This window comes from Gopherus evgoodei, chromosome 2 (genome assembly GCF_007399415.2).
Source record: "Gopherus evgoodei ecotype Sinaloan lineage chromosome 2, rGopEvg1_v1.p, whole genome shotgun sequence".
NCBI classification, from domain to species: Eukaryota; Metazoa; Chordata; order Testudines; family Testudinidae; genus Gopherus; species Gopherus evgoodei.
The window spans coordinates 235,422,158-235,439,926 of NC_044323.1; the positions used below are offsets into that span (position 1 = coordinate 235,422,158).

The window sequence follows — 17,769 nt, forward strand, 5'->3', positions numbered from 1 at the left end:
AGATCAGTCAGACTTCACCAAAGCACAGCATCCTGTTTGATCCAAAAGACACTTAATTACCACCAGTGACCTTTACCAACCCTTTTCTTCTTTTGCATTTTGAAAGTTTGCTTCTTCCACCATCTCTAGTTCATAATATACTTCTTACCGTCAAAAACTTGTGGTGATGGATTGTAATATAAGTTCTTCTGATTGGAAAAAAATACGACAACATCTTCACTTTTAAACAGTGAAGAAATTAAAGAAGAAATGGGGGAGGAAGGAAAAATCTCACTTTTTGATGGCCTATGTGAAGGGTATTGATGCAAACAGAGACAAGAACTGTTTAGCTCCTTTCATCCTCCCCAAAGCCTTTCACAGATTGCATACCAATTGCAGCACTGAAATGCAGCCATCTCTGAGGTGAAAGATTGTGGCCAAAAGGTACACAGGATTATTATTATTATTATTATTATTCAGTCACTGAGAGAACCTGGCACAATAAAGACAAATGAAAAAGATACTGTCACTATCTTTGAAGGGCTTGCTATCTAAGTAAGAATATGACTGTCAAGGGGAGGGAAAAGAGTATAACAGTTACAGCAATGAGAGCTCGTGGTAATTTGGGTTTGTTGCACATATCTTGGTGGTTAAAAAAATTATCATCAGTAGTTATGGTTTTAAAGAACTAGAGTAGTATGAGTAGTTCCTTGATTGGAAGGGGGGGCACATGAAAGAAGGGAAGAAGGGGAGACATGAAATGAATGTGAATATATAAACAAAATAAAGATCAAGGGAGAAAAGGAAGGAGGGTTGTAAAAGGATGGAGAGAGCGAGCATGTGGAAGGCATAGAAGGGTAAAGAAGGGCAATGAAAAGGGATTGTGTAGCGTAACAGAGACAGAAAAGAGAGAAACTACAGAAAAGTCTACTTATGGTGTTGTCAGGAAGCTGAGACTATGAAAGCTCTTCTCCGCATGCTTTGTTAAGAAAAATCTATGAAGAACACATTGACAGCATCCATTTAATGATAAATCTGGAATTTAATCAGTTTTTTAAGGGTTTGAAGTAGTTTCAGATACTGCACTTGTCCTTGGTTTTTTGGGCAATATTTATTGTTTCACAATCACATGATCATATTATTTAAAAATGCTTTCTCCCTCATTGCTGTATGTAAGACCCATGCAAAGAGACGAAACTGACCCTCTTATCTGATTAAAGGAGAAACAGCAAGACTGGTACTGTCAAATGAACAGACTAAAAATAGAGAGAATATTTTTTTTTGAATCTTTCAACTGCAGCAGTATTAGGAATAATGTGTAAACATAGTAGGTAAACACATTTGGGCAGAAGTGTGGTTTTTAAGTTGATGTCTTTTTGATCTTTCAAAAATCTGTTACACACATTTTGCGGAGGTTAGTTTAATAAGTTCTATCCTGCTGTCCGTGGAGGGAAAGAGAACTGAAGCAAAGGTGATATAGCAGTGAGGCATCAGCAAACATGTCACCCCATGACTGCACTATTTTACAAATGGCAGAGCTGTGTAACTTTTTTATTGGGTTTTTTATTTCTATCTGTCCACTAGTAAAACCAGATTGCTAAATTGTCATCAGTCCAACCATACAGAGTTCTGAGGCACCCAGAAAACTTTTCAAAACATCTAAAATAATGCTTAGGTTTCCAAAAAAATCTATGCTAAGGTCTGATAAACTAGGTCTTTCCAGGGGTTAGAAGCAAGTGCTTGGGTCCTAGCGGAATATTGGCGATCTCTAATTTTCAGTGGCATGGTTTCCATTTCTATTCCTATAGGATCACAAAATTGTGATCCTTTAATCTGTGATTGGTACAAGACAGGAGTAATGGCTGTTCCTAGACTTGGATGTTTTGTAGTGTGTCTCCCTGTGTTATCTGTATGTGTGGGTGTACCTTATGGCAAAGGTGTTTAGTAAAACTATGCAGTATATGATTTGGAGAAGTTGGCTGTCAAGTTTTTGTGACTAATTTGATGTGGATACCTAAGAATACAAAGGAAAACAATAGCTCTCAGCTTGCTCTGAGTTCTTTACTTCTAAATATATTTATTTTTATTAGAAGTTTGTGTAACTGATTGTTATCCTCTCTTTAGATAAGAGAAAGAGAAGAACGACGCAGACGAGAGAGAGAGGAAAAGAAACTACATGAAGCCAAGTTAGAAGCTGAAATGAGAAATTACAATCCTTGGGGAAAAGGAGGTGGTGGGGCTCCTCTCAGAGATACAAAAGGAAATCTGATAAGTATGTTTTAAAATGTGGACCTTCTCTTTAAGACATCTATTGTTTTCTTCTCTTTAAGTTATTAGCTTTATTCTGACAAACGTTGTTCTTTATATCACATCGTTGGTGTATATGGCACTTTGCAGGAAAGGAAGAACACTTGGCCAGTTCCCTTAGACGTGTGCAATCCTAGGAATCAGATCCTGTTCGCATTATTTAAGGGAATGGTTTCATTGGCTTCAGTGGAACTATTTTCCCAAGTAAGAAGAGTAGGACTTAAGTTGTCCATCTATTTGAGATTAACAAGAAATGACAGTAGACAAGGGGGGGGAGGTATTGCTTGTGTATTAATTATGCTGATTACTTAAGAATTCCCAGTTAACTCTGAGGTTTGCTAAGTTCTTCTCTCAAGATTAGACCTACTGTTCTTAAAATTAAAGTTTAGTTGGGAATTCTGATGTGCACTGTTGCAACACAAACACTTTCTGAATTTGCCATAATTTTATTAACAGAATTAGAAAAGTTACAGACACTCCAAGCCAGCAAGGTAGGTAGAGATACTACGGAACATGTGTCTGAGCGTCTATATGCTCTCACTGTCCCTTGCAAAAGGACCAAAAGTGTTAATTATCCTCACCACCATCACTACCACCAGTGGTCATCATCCAGGCATCTCCCAAGAGTTGCATCTCCCAAGGCACGCAGGCTGGGATACGACTTTTATAATGTGTTATGCTGACACCACTATACCTAATGCATATTCCACAGGGGGTTCTCTCCTTTTCCTGATTTGTATTTCCTCACCCTACTAACGTTGGGGTGCCCTTCTCGCACAGATTAGTAATCTGTTTACCTCAATTTTATTAGCATATAAATCAGTTAGTTACCATGGCACTCTTGTGGTCAGACATCTGCTGATGTTCCTAATTTAAATTATCCCAAGCTGATATAAGCTAGCATCTTGTGATTACCTGGTGGCAGTTTAGTCATTATAGCGTTCTGTAATGACTAAATACAGCATTGTGATATCTTATGATATAGGGTTACTCCTTGTTAGCTGCTTATGCTAAGGCTTTTGGGCCTTATGCTTTATTTGCTAAACTATTGTCTTAGAGGCCTTGTAAATTCATTATATTACTGCCTTAACTTATACCCATGCCTTACCTGGTAAATACCTATAACTATAGGCTACCGGGGCAAGAAAAGGCAACAGAAAACAAAGTGGAAAGGATTGCTAGATGAAAAGTTTTCCAATACATTAGACCCTGTAATACCTATTTTTGTGTGTTTGGTGTGATGTACTTTCATTTTAAATGTTTACATAGGAGCAGTACATTACAACAATATCACTTCTAAACATGGACCCTCTACTTGGGACAAATAGACTAAGACCAAATCTGAATGAGTCCATAAAGGGAAGTGGAATATTATTTGAGCTTGCCCACTGTGACAGCCTTGTAAATTGTCATATAAAGACAGTCAGATACTAATAATACTCAGCATTTATTTATTCTTTGTGTTTTGCGAAGTACTGAGTACGTAATCATCACAGTACCTTTGTAAGAAAGAGATGGAGATAGACAAACAGGGACACTGCAACACTGGGAAATAATTTATCCAAGGCCCCAAAACAAGTCAGTGGCAGGTCTAAATTTCAAGTTCCTGGGTCCCTATCCTGAGCTCCGTCCCCCAGATCAGGCTAGCTGACAGTGGTTGGGAAAGACACAAGTTACATTGTTTACCATGAGCTCTTGAACAATAGTTTCTGTGTTTAAAAAAACAAACAAACAAAAAAAACCATTAGAGAAAAAATAAAAAATTTTTTGACTTTCAGCAGGCCCAGTCAGATCTGTTCAACTTAAAATAAAATGCAGTAAGGTCAAATTCATTCCAGTACAGAAAGTCTCCTATACTATTTGCTATTTGAGCCAAATATCCTGTCTTCCTCCTACAAGATTGCAGAGCAGCTGTGGAACCCCTTCGCAGAGGTTGCTTTATCTCAATGGGTGAAGTAGCCTTTGTGGGCTCGTATATAGTCCTCTCTGTGAGGAGAGATTGGAAGATCTGCATAGAAGAATACCAGCCGGGTTTTCACCCCTCTTATTGGCTCACCTGCACACCATTCCTTCCTGCCTTCAGTGCATTATTGTGCAGGAATCTCTTACCTAGCTGGCTCTGCAGCGATGGAGAAGAGGGGTGGATTTGTCTGTACAGACTTAAGTGATCCATAAGGCTTTATGTGGGCCTTCTGTGGGTAAATTTTGCTGTAACAAGCACTTTTTCTCAAAGAAGCCTAATTCCAACAATGTATTTTCATGTTTTTTCACTGCTTGATCATTTAACCAAGGGGATAATAACCTGAGTAGCACTGTTAGCATCATGTCTAGGTGTTCTTGTAATGTGTACAAACTCAAAAGTAGGGATTTTGTATTTTTTTTTCATGATGCACTGAATGCCACTCATGAGTCTTCAAAATAAGTGAATGTTTGATGATTACCTCAGGAAGGGAAAGTCGTTTCTTCTAATATAAGTAAACCTCCTATTCACATTAATATACAAGTCAATTCCCTCTGTTATTTCAGGGGTTTGGGATATGTATGTAATATTGAGAAATGCCCAATGCAAAGCACAACATGGTAAAGGAAAAATTAATAGCTATGGCTCAGAGCATGTTATCATGCTCAATCTAAATTAGTACTTTTATAGTGCTCAGAATTTCAATTTGCATTTCTTGTTTCTCTGTGCAGAAGGATATTGACCTATCTGTCTGGTTTAGCTTGAATCATATTCTGTTTGACTCTAATTCTTCTTGCATTTGAAGTGAATGCCCAACAAAAAAAGATGGAAGAATTTCTGAAGTCTGTATGCATTTCATTATTATATCAAAACTTCAATATAACATTGAGTTAGAGTACTTGATGACATCAATATAAAATACTGCTGAATTCAGGACCAAAAGAGTTTGTTTGGAAATTAAGACTAGCCAACATTTTCAACACTGTGTGCCTAAAATACAGGTTTAGGAACCTAAGTTTTAGGTTCCCAGTTTCAAAATATTTGGCCATATCCACAGCTTTGTGTGAAATGACATGGCATGCCATGTTATATGGAAATATGAGTTATTACTCCCATATATATGAATTACTTCCTATTGTGCATCGTGTTCCTTTTTCATCCTAGTGAAAATGTCTGTTGACTGGGTTTGTGTACTGTGTTTATAGTAATTTCTAAGTAGCTGCTTCTAAGAGAGGAATATAATTTAAAATTCTGGGAATATCCAGCCTTAAGTATCTAGACAGATTAAAAATGGTCAGTAACAACAAATGCAGCTGCCCTTAAAATTGGTTTTAGTTTAGCTATTACTCTTTTCCAGGTATATGATAGTATAACAATTGCTCATTTGTGGCATTCTCATAGCATGTAATAGGTTTCCATTTATCTTGGCAATTTCTCCTTTTTGCCTTATTTTGAAAACCTATTAATTTTTAAAAACATTATTGGAGAGAATCATGAATTCATAGATTGGTAGGCTGCTTTGTAGGGTCCTTACATACCTACAGATATTATATTTTTAATATCTCAAATTAATTTCAAATGTATTCCTTACAGAATTGCTAAAAAAATTGATCTTAATTTGGTTAGGTGCGGAACTAATCCGTTATATGGCAAAGGAAAACCTTAATTAAATCTTGCGCTGTTAGATAAAACTGGCAAATGTTATTAACTAGTTCTACTAGAACTTCGCTCTTTGAACTATAGCACGATAATCTCTCACTTTGAGATTTTCTGCTCTCATTTGCAGCAAGGAGACTCAAACTGATATTTGAATTAGTAGCTCTGTAGTGCTACTATATTAAGATTAGTAGAGCCTTTTGCTAGTAATTCTTCATATTGGCAAGATTTGAGCCAAAAATATTAAGAGTGGACAAGATTTATAAAAGTGATTAATGGTTTTAGGTGCCTCAGTTTGTGTGTGACAACTTACGGGGCCAGTTTTCAGAGGGTAAAGGCATAGCACTTTCTGAAAATCAGGACTCTTAAAAGTGTGTCATATTGAGCACCCCATAATCGTCACTTATGAAAAATTATCAAGTGTCTTTGTAGTAATGAATATAGAGCCTGTAAATTATGTTGAAAAATCTGTAAAAATAATCACTAGATGATAAGTTTCCGTCCTGGTTTAACTTTGAGGATACCACATATTGTGCATGTACGTTTACATATCACAAAGCAGTAGCTGGATTATTAAAGAAGGTGAGAAGAACCAATTCACATGAAATGATGTACAACATTCAACATTCTTGAGAGAAATGAAATAAGCAGTATAGATACTCAATAATGTTAAATCAAAGTATTTTACAACCTTTTTAACAGAGGAGGATTTTGGAAACAAACACAGTCATGACATAGTGTGTCAACTCTGTCATGGTTCAAGCTTTTTACCCTTGCTTTTTGCGTTGTTTTCTGCTTTTTGCTGAGAAGGGTCATTGCTGACAAAAACTTTCTGTGTAAGAAGTCGTTGGTAATTTATTTCCTTGTTCGGTAAGTTTCAGGTGACCACTTTTCTCATTTGTAACTCACATCATTGTTTTTTTATTTACTCTTTTGTTCCCATAGTTGGTGTGTCCTGAAAGTAGACCTGGTGAAATATTTCTAGTTTTTGAAAATACATATGCCTCTTGTGGGAATAAAATATTATAAATAGCTGTTTCCCCTCTCCTTTAGCTGACTTGAACATGATGCACAAGCAAAATGAAGATGCGTATCATAACCCAGAGGCAAGACACTATCAAGATAAAAGGTCTATTGTATCGGTTGACCAAAGTTTGGCCTCCCCAAGACCTGAGAACACAGAAGCATCTACAAATAAAATAGCAGGTTTTTAAGAATACTGTGTTATCAGTTATAAACATTAATAGGTTTTGATGGTCAAAATTCTTACGTTCTTGTACCTCTGTCTTCTTCTGTCACATCATAAAACTGTCAATCATGCCTGCTATGTGAGGCACACTCCCACCTCTTTCCCAATAGTCCTTTTGCCTTATTGTTGTTGGAAGGTGGCCCTTCCCCTCTGGGTCAGTGGGAGGCCACTCCGCCTCACTATGTCATGGAGCATTGCTCAAGGTTGGGGAATCAGCTGAGTCACTCTTGGCTTGTAGGTCTGGTCGGCAGTCCAGGTAGAGCAATAGGCAGTCAGGGTCCCTAGCCCGCAATCAGGGCAGTGAAGGATCGGTGGCTCGGATCTATGCTCAGGGCTGAGCTGCAAGCCAATAGTTCAGAGGCCAGGCCCTTAGGGCGGGGCAACAAGTTCTCTGGGCTCAGGCAGGGTTAGAGTACCCAAACACAGTCTTTGGGGGGCTCAGGCAGGGTTAGGGTGCCCAAACACAGTCTTTGGGGGGCTCAGGCAGGGTTAGGGCCCCCAAACACAGTCTGGGGGGCTCAGGCTGGGTTGGATGCCAAAACACAATCTAGGGGGGGCTCAGGTAACAAAACCTGTCCTGGAGGCTCTAATACTCTGTGAGGTTGGGGGTCCAAGAGCTCTGACACCAGCCCGAGCCTGGAATTCTACACAGCAATGAAACAGCCCTGCCGCCCTAACCCCGTTAACCTGAGTTGGCTGGCCTGGACCAGCTGGGGGTGTCTAGTTGCAGTGTAGACATACCCTTAAAGACACTGAGCAAATGAGATGTTTATTGTTGGCTCTTGGTATTCAGTTGCTTCTTGCTATGTGGGATTTCTCTGTAGTTGTTTTTTAGTCAAAGTATGGGGGCTGAAGTTTTGATGTTTGAGGCAAGGTAGAAGCCTTTTTCATAGGTTATGAAGTAAAGAGAGATATTATGACAAAGAAAAGTTATTTAAAAGTAATTGTTTGTCATAGTCATGTTGTTTGTCCCACCCCACCCCACCATTTGCTGCTCTCTTGTATTAATATTTGTTTGGTTTCTTTGAGAGTTGTTTGAGAAATCACTAGACTAACAGAAAAGCCATGAAGCAGAGGCTTATGTTATGGGGATGATTTCCAGTTTTTTGACTTCCACTTTCTGGTAGATTAAAACATAACTATTCTGATTAAGGAATAAGGTCACAGAATGGGGAAAAGGAGATGATGAAAACACGAAGTTACAGGCCAATAATTTCACTGTCGATTTCAGTTAAATCTCTATCCTGTTAATTTTTAAAAGCATGCTATTAGGGTATTTATTTGAGGAAAAAAATAGATTGGGTGTTTAAAAAAAAATCTCTTATTGTGCAAATTCTTGAGAGAACTTTTTTTTCCTGGAACCAGTAACTTAAAACATTTTAACTCAGTGAATTTTGTTTGCTGTGTATGAGATTTGAAAAACTGAGTATTTAATTTGTTTACTTTGGGATGGAAATTTGGCATTGTTTTTATGATTATGTTAAAATGTTAAATAATAATGGCAGACTCTTAATTGTGACAACACTGCCTGGTGGTACTTACAGTCAAGCAAGACAATAGAGCCCTAGAGTGAAATTCTCCTGTGCAGAGAGCCTGAATAGTGCTAATGTACCATTTTTGTGGGACTTAAATGGTGTATACTGTATAGGCTTTAATCTGACTTTCCACACAGGTGAATTTCCCATTGAATGTCATAGAGAAACAGGTATATTCAGTTAAATTGTGAAAAGTATTCTATTGCATATAGGTTCTTATATGGTGCTCACCACTGTTCTTTCGTCATCACTGTATTTATGATTCCACAGGAGGAAAACTAAATATGAATTTAACATTACAATGTTTTTGATTTAGAAATTAGACAGGCATAGGTTGTATACAGTAGTTTAAGGTTATATTGTAACAGCAGCCTATGTATGCAGTCAAAAGGGAATAAATGAGACTTGACTGCACAGGAGCTACACAGATCTTGAATCTGGATGTAGGATGGAGTATGTGCAGAGAGAGCACACAGTTAAAGGGGTGGCTTTGTGCTTAATATTTCCCTCAAACCCTCTGAGCGGGTGGGTGGGGAACAGATAGAGCATGACTCTTCCACATACTGTCAGTGTACCATTCAACTAAGCAGGCTGGATGTGAGTGGAGGAGAATGCAGTATCTGATGAAGGGCCAAGGCATCATATCCTATATAAAAATGGCCATACTGGGTCAGACCAATGGTCCATCTAGCCCAGTATCCTATCTTCTGACAGAAGTTAATGCCAAGTGCTTCAGAGGGAATGAACAGAACAGGTAATCCATCCTCTGTCGCACATTCCCAGCTTCTGGCAAACACCATCCCTGCCCATCCTGGCTAATAGCCATTGATGAACCTATCCTCCATGAACATATCTACTTCTTTTTTGAACCCTATTATAGTCTTGGCCTTCACAACATGCTCTTGCAAAGAGTTCCGCAGGTTCACTGCACTGTGTGAAGAAATATTTCCTTTTGTTTGTTTTAACCTGCTGCCTGTTAATTTCATTTGGTGACCCCTAGTTCTTGTGTTATGAAAAGAAGTAAATAACACTTCCTTATTTACTTTCTCCACTCCAGTCATGGATATTATTGAGTACTATCATATCTCCCCTTATTCATCTCTTTTCTAAGCTGAAAAGTCCCAGTCTTATTTATCTCTCCAGACCCTCTGATCATTTTTGTTGCTCTTCTCTGTACCTTTTCCAATTCTAATCTCTTTTTGAGATGGGGTGGCTAGATCTGCATGCAGTGTTCAAGATGTGGGCATTCCATGGGTTTATATAGAGACAAGACAGAAAATATCATATAACCTATCCCTTTCTGAAGGATTGCCAACATTATATTTGCTTTTTTGACTGCTGCTGCATATTGAGTGGATGTTTTCAGAGAACTATTCACAGTGATGCCAAGATGTCTTTCTTGAGTGGTAACAGTTAATTTAGATGCCATCATTTTATATGTATAGTTGGGATTATGTTTTCCGATGTGCATTACTTTGCATTTATCAACATTGAATTTCATTTGTCATTTTGTTGCTCAGTCGCCCAGTTTTGAGATCCCTTTGTAATCTTTGCACTCTGCTTTGGACTTAACTATCTTGAGTAGTTTTGTATCATTTGCAAATTTTGCCACCTCATTGTTACCTCTTTTTCCAGATCATTTATGAATACGTTGAACAGTACTGGTCCCAGTACAGACTCCTGGGGGACATCACTCTTTGTCTTCGTTCTGAAAACTGGCCATTTATTCCTACCCTTTGTTTCCTATCTTTTATTCAGTTACTGAACTATGAGAGGGCCTCCTCTCTTATCTCATGACATCTTACTTTGCTTAAGAAGCTATGGTGAGGGATCTTGTCAATGGCTTTCTGAAAATCTAACTACACTATCCACTGGATCACCCTTGTCCACATGCTTGTTGACCCCCTGAAAGAATTCTAATAGGTTGATGAGGCATGATTTCCCTTTATGAAAAACATGTTGACTCTTCTCCAACAAGTTATGTTCATATACGTGTCCAATAATTCTTCACTATAATTTCAACCGGTTTGCCCGGTACTGAAGTTAAGCTTACTGGCCGGTAATTGCCGGGATCACCTCTGGAGCCTTTTTTAAAAATTGGTGTCACATTAGCTATCTTCCAGTCATCGGTACAGCAGCTGATTTAAATGATAGGTTACATACCACAGTTAGTGGCTCTGCAATTTCATATTTGAGTTCCTTCAGAACTCTTGGGTGACTACCATCTTGTCTTGGTGACGTATTACTGTTTTAATTTATCAGTTTTTTCCAAAATCCTCCTCTAATGACATCTCAATCTGGGACAGTTCCTCAGATTTGTCACCTAAAAAGTATGGCTCGGGTTTGGGAATCTCCCTCACATCCTCAGCTGTGAAGTCAGATGCAACGAATTCATGTAGTTTCTCCGCAATGGCCTTATCGTCCTTGAGTGCTCCTTTAGCATCTCGATCATCCAGTGGCCCCACTGGTTGTTTAGTAGGTTTCCTGCTTATGATGTATTTTAAATTTTTTTTGCTGTTACTTTTTTGAGTCTTTGGCTAGCTGTTCTTCAAATTCTTTGTTGACCTTCCTAATCCTCTCTTCTTCTCTACCTGCTTTTGGAGAACAGGATATCCAGGGGAACTGCAACTCTGAGGGATATGTCTGAGTCAATCTTCCTTTCAAGTGCTGCTCCTGGAGCACCACAGGTCTGAGCTAACCCTTACTTGCGGCTGAGAGTCAACTGTCAGCGTAACCCTTAATGATAGCATTTTCAACAGACTAACCAGAGCGGCTGTGCTGAAAAGGCCGTTACAATTCATAGTACAGTATGCTCGTCACAGCAGAGGAATTTGTATCACTTGATTCTAATCTATGCATTTGCTGTAGTGCCCATCATCCTGTTATCTGAACATTAGTCTAATGAAGATGTGTTTTTATGTTGTTTTTTAAATTATGTTCTGGTTTTTAAAAATATAGTATGTTTTTAAGAACAGCTATTGAGTATTGATAAACCTGCTGAATGGTAATCACAGGCAATGAAGTTTTGAACTTAGAAATTTTTTTGTCTAATTTAAAAAAAAATAGAACTGTAAACCCTGGTGTACATATAAAAGCAGCTATATAGATTTGGTTGTGGCAGACTGTGTTTTTCATCATAAACATCAGAATACTAATGAGACTTATATATTCATTTATTTGTTGCTTGATATCCTAAAATCCTTTACTTATTTGAATATTTTTGTACAAACTCAAATAATTAACTCATATTAATTGAACAGTGAAACTCATATTAAATTTTGCACATAATTTGGATAATATATATTGTAAACTACCATGGGAGATAAATGTTTGTGTTTCTTTCATCTGGTTTTCTGTCTCAAAACTAGTTTTGAATATATTTGGAAAACTATCTTCTAGGTTTTACATTTGCACAGACCTCTCCCTATGTTCGAGGTAACATATTTAGTGAGCCACCATCTGAACAACAACTTTTGCGGCAAGAGGCATACAAGAATTTTCTTCGTTTGCAGGTGAATACATGTGTCAGTTTTACCCTGTTAAGTAAAAAAGCTCAGATGCTTAAATACAACTCATCAAGGATTTTATCCAATACATGCTCCCCAAGGCCCCAGTCCTGTACAGACTTATGCATGTGAGTAACTTTATGCAGATGAGTAGTTCCATTGAATTTCATGGGAGTACTCAACATGCTTAAGTGTTTGTGGGTTGGTGCTTGAATCTGCGAAGTCCTATAAACCATCTGGAATCAGAAAATTAATGCCATTACTGATTGACCTAAATTCTATTGTGGTTTTAAATGTTTTTTGAGTCTCAAAGTGTGCTAGGAGCCTCATAAAAACGTGAACGCACAGGCCTTGCCCTGAAGAATGAACAGTCTAAATTCAATACGACACAAGTGAGCATCATAAATAGACAAAGAGGAAGAACAAAAGCGGCAATAAGAACCTAAGTTATTTTTAGTAATGCATGTACGCAATAGTTCTGCTAACAATTTTTTTTGTCGTGTAACATGTTTTATAGTGTAAAAAACCAGTGCCACTGTAGTTAAAAAGAATGGAGGAGGAAAAATGGGGGAAAAAAGTATGTTGTATATTATTGTGTATGAAATTAATGTTGTTTGATCAATTTTAAAATTGTACCTCGGTTTAGCATGGCTCTCTGTGGGAGAAGTGATTAAGTTTTTTTGTGTTTGGGAAAAAAAAAAGAGAGCTTTTAGTATTCTATATACATCAGAAAGGTTTAAAGACTATTCAAACAGCTAGTCTAAACAAATCAAAAGTTAATTGAGCCATAGGGCAGGCGGGTCCTGGAATTCCCTTGCAGTTGCCTTGTATGCTCCTTAATGCTACAAATGCAGGGTTCAAGCATCTACAGAGTGCCACACATGTAAACAAAAAGAACGAGGAGTACTTGTGGCGCCTTAGAGACTAACAAAGTAGTTTGGGCATAAGCTTTGGTGGGCTAAAACCCATTTAATCAGATGCATGCAGTGGAAAATAGTGTCTCCAGGGAGGTTGAAGTGTTCTCTGCCTGGTTTTTGAATGTTATAATTCTTGATGTCTGATTTGTGTCCATTTATTCTTTTGCGTAGAATTAAAAAAAAACAGTCAGAGAACACTCAATTACAGACATAAAAGTCACAATTCTTCAACAAAAAAACTTCAAAAACAGACTCCAATGAGAAATTGCAGAACTGGAATTAATTTGCAAACTTGACACCATTAAATTAGGCTTGAATAAAGATTGGGAGTGGATGGGTCAGTACACAAACTAAAAACTATTTCCCCATGCTAATTTCCCCCTACTGTTACTCACATCTTCTTGTCAGCTGTTTGAAATGGGCCATCCTGATTATCACTACAAAAGTTTTTTTTTCTCTTGCTGATAATACACCACTTGAATTGTTTAGTCTTGTTAGAGTTGGTTTGGCAACCTCCATTTTTTCATGGTCTCTCTGTCTGTCTGTCTATCTTCCTTCCTACTGTATTTCCACTGGATGCATCTGATGAAGTGGGTTTTAGCTTATGAAAGCTTATGTCCAAATACATTTGTTAGTCTCTACGGTACCAGAAGTGCTCCTCATTCTTTTGGCTGATACAGACTAGCACGGCTACCACTCTGAAACCTGTCACACATGTAAACATTGTTCATTGGACACTAATGAATGTTAGTTTTGCTCTCTAGATTGAGGAAAAGAGACTCAGGGAAGAGGCAGAGCGTGAAAAACTCAGAATTGAAGAAGAAAAAGAAGAAAAGCGACTAGCTGAACAGAGGACCAGAATTCAAAAAGAATATGAAGAGGAACAGGAAAAGAAAAGAAGGAAAGAGGAGGAGGTATGCTATCTAATTTTAAGTTTTTTTTATTTTTTTTCCTTACCCCTAAATAGCACATTGAAGCATTTGCCTTTTGCAAACTCTAAGGAAGCTCATGAAATACTCTGTCAGAAAAAGGCTTGTGGAAGCTCACTGGAAAACTAGACTGTAGGTGGGGCCCACAAGTATTCAGCAAAATCCTTCCACTTCCCTTAATCTTGAAAGAACTCCCATCAATTTGAAATCTAGTCAGATTTAAAAAATAAAAAGTTGAAATATAGTCAAGTATTACGCCTATCTGTGGGCCTAATGTTGGTTTTTATGGCCTTACAGTTGTGTGTTCTTATTTTAAGTGCATATTTTTTCTTTCACCTGTTGCTGTGTTAGCACAGAGGAGATTGATCATACGAAGGGAATGTATAGACTAGTGGCAAATTCACCAAGTTAAGAAACTGAAACATAGGAAGGTATTTTTTCTCTAATCTTTTAGTTGTAAATGTAGTAGGGGGAAATATTGCAGATTAAGCTTGACTTTTTTTTTAAAAAAAGTTTGCAGTGTTCATTTGGCCAAGGCTAGAATACTTATTTTTGAAAAAAAGTGCTAATTTCTTCATGTTTGCCCTGATCCAAGTGGTAATGAAAATTGTTATTCTTCTTCGAGTGCTTGCTCATATCCATTCTAGTTAGGTGTGCACATGCCGCATGCACGTTTGTCGGAAGATTTTTACCCTAGCAACACTCGGTGGGTCGACTGGGCGCCCCCTGGAGTGGCGCCACCATGGCGCCGGATATATACCCCTGCCGACCCAACCGCCCCTCAGTTCCTTCTTATCACCCATGTCGGTCGTTGGAGTCGAGTGCGGTTTCACTGACCTCCACCTCCCTAGCTACTCATAGTTCTCTAGTTTATTTTGTTGTGTATATAGTTCAAAGTTATATAGTTATAGTTAATTTTTATTGTTCATAGTTAGTGTATAGTTAAGAGGGGTTCGGGGATTAGCCCCTTCCCTGCACCCGGTGCCAGGGCCCATGCCCAGTTCACCGGGTTTCAAACCGTGCTCGGCCTGTCATAAGCCGATGCTGACAGGAGATCCACACGACTCCTGCCTTAAGTGCCTTGGGGAATCTCACCTGACAGATAAGTGTCACATTTGCAAGGCTTTTAAGCCGAGAACAAAAAAGGAGCGGGACTTTTGGCTAAAGCAGCTCCTGGGAGGCAGCTCTTACCCCTCCGCCTTCGGCACCGAGCGCTGGTCAATCGGCTGGCAGAAGCACCTCCTCGGCACTGGACCTCTCCGGTACTGCCAAGGCCTCTTGGCACCGGCCGTCGCCGGCACCGAAGTCGACTCAGCACCACTCCCTCTCCCCAAGGTCGAGAAAGCTTAAGACTCCTGCTGCTTCAGTGCCACCTGCACGGCAGCCAGAGAGCTTGTCTAAGTCAGATCACCCGGCACTGACGATGTCAGCACCGTCAATTCCGGTCCCACGAAGGCCGTCGAGTCCAGTGCCTGACAGATCCCCGGCATGCGCCATGGTTGAGCTTACTGTTCCCTTCACGCCGGAGACATTCTCAACGGTGAGGGATCTGATTGCCATGACAGAGTCGATGCTGCCTCAACCCCCAGCACAGTCTATCGGCAAGCCTGCCTTGATAAGACCATCCTCTGTCGGCACAGCAGAGCGGCACCGTTCACAATCACCGTCCCGCCAACGCTCCAGGTCCCGTCAGTGCTCCCGCTCCCGACGCCGCTCGCAGTCCCAGTACCATTCTCCTCCTCGGTACCGGTCGCACTCGCGGCACCGGTCGGTATCCCGTTTGCCAGCCCTCTACTCTCGGCACCGTTCCAGCTCCTGGCACCGCTCCAGGCACCGTGACTCCTGTAGCCGCTCCAGACGTTGAGCCTCGAGATCTCAGTCGACCTCCTGGCACTGTTCTGGTCGCAGGTCCCAATCTCGTTCCCGGTACCGGTATGCCTCCTGGTACCGGTCCACGGTGCTGAGTAGGGCAAGGTCCGCTAGACACAGAGACTCTGCCTGGGGCTTTTCAGCACCTCCATGGCCATTCAGACATGCATCAGTGTCATCCCATGTGGACTGCTCTTATGCTCAGGCCCGCGATTCTGATGTGCCCACCAGAGTCTTCCAAGAGACCCAGGCCCAGGACCAAGGACCCCATCAGTGGTCTTTCTGGACACCTTGGGCGTACCACCAAGCCCAAGGCATACCAGTAGTTCCGTCCCGCTCTGTCTCATCAGAGCACCGAGTGCCAGAGGCGACTGTTAGCCGTCCCCCTCTGACTGCTGCAGAGGAAGCCCCAATTCACCCACTGGACTCCCAGGTTCCTGTGGAGCAGGGGATCGCCCAAGAGCAACAGGCCACCCAAGACCCGCTTGTCGCTGGCATCTCCTCTTCCTCTTCTCCAGATGAGGCAGTGGCAGGAACATCCTCCTCGGGCCCTCCTCCAATCGACCTGAGAGCCCATCAGGACCTCCTAAGGAGGGTAGCACTCAATATGAACCTCCAGGTGGAGGAGGTCCTGGAGGTAGAGGACCCTGTAGTGGACATTCTATCGGCGGATGCCCCCGCTAGTGGCCCTACCGTTTATTCGGACCATCCAGGCCAATGCTGATACTATATGGCAGTCCCCAAACTCTATCCCTCCTGCGGCCAGGGGAGTCAAGCGTAAATATATGGTGCCCTCTAAAGGGTACAAGTATTTGTAAGTCCATCCTCCTCCCTGCTTACTAGTTGTCCAGTCTGTTAATGAGAGGGAACGCCACGGCCAGCAGGCGCCAGCCCCGAAATCGAAGGAGGCTAGGCGAATGGACCTACTCGGCCGCAAGGTGTACTCAGCAGGGGCCTTACAGCTCCGGGTGGCAAATCAACAAGCCTTGCTTAGCCACTATAATTATAACACCTGGGTGGCGGTGGGTAAGTTTACGGAGCTTCTCCTTCAAGACTTCCGCCAAGAGTTCGCTGCCCTCTTGGAGGAAGGGAAAAAGGTGGCCAGAACTTCCCTCCAGGCCTCGTTGGATGCAGCAGACTCAGCAGCCAGGACTCTGGCCTCGGGTTTTGCCATGAGGCGCATCTCATGGCTTCAGGTTTCAAACCTCCCACCGGAGCTGCAATATACCATTCAGGACTTACCATTCAATGGTAAAGGCCTCTTCTCAGAAAAGACTGACCCCAGGCTGCAAAGCCTGAAGGACAACAGGGTCATAATGCGCTCTCTCGGCATGCATACGCCGATGACCCAACGCAGGCCTTTCCGTCCCCAGCCTCACCGCCCATACTCTGTGCCTAGACAAAGACAGGACTTTGGCAGGTGGTGCGGCCGAGGTGGTCGCAGATAACCATCAGGACCCCATGGGGGCCAAAATCAAGGTCCCTCGAAACCACCACCGGGACCAAAGACGAACTTTTGAAGGTGCGCCTGAGGTCGGCGTACCAGTTACAGGCCAGGATCCCTCTCCTCCCTTCTCCAACAGTCTCTTCTACTTCCTCCCAGCATGGTCCCAGTTAACTTCAGATCGCTGGGTCCTATTCACGGTGGAGTATGGGTACCACCTCCAATTTATTTCAACCCTGCCCTCCCGCCCTCCAACCCTGTCCCTCTTCAGGGACCCCTCTCACGAGCAGTTCCTCTTACAAGAGGTGCAGATGCTCCTTGCCATAGGAGCCATAGAGGAGGTACCGATGGACGAAAGGGGCAAGGGGTTTTTACTCCCGTTATTTCCTAATCCCCAAGTCAAAGGGAGGTCTCAGAG

The 17,769-nt window shown here is 41.1% G+C and overlaps 1 protein-coding gene across 2 annotated transcripts in view; it reads left to right on the top strand.

The window, feature by feature from the left end:
- Positions 1 to 17,769, top strand: part of CSPP1 (centrosome and spindle pole associated protein 1) — a 174,015-nt gene that overhangs the window by 88,537 nt on the left and 67,709 nt on the right. For both annotated transcript variants that reach the window (XM_030553235.1, XM_030553236.1), the window contains exons 16-19: positions 2,104 to 2,251; positions 6,956 to 7,108; positions 12,086 to 12,198; positions 13,874 to 14,023. In XM_030553235.1, the coding sequence (XP_030409095.1) occupies positions 2,104 to 2,251; positions 6,956 to 7,108; positions 12,086 to 12,198; positions 13,874 to 14,023 (564 nt within the window). The remainder of the gene's footprint in view (positions 1 to 2,103; positions 2,252 to 6,955; positions 7,109 to 12,085; positions 12,199 to 13,873; positions 14,024 to 17,769) is intronic.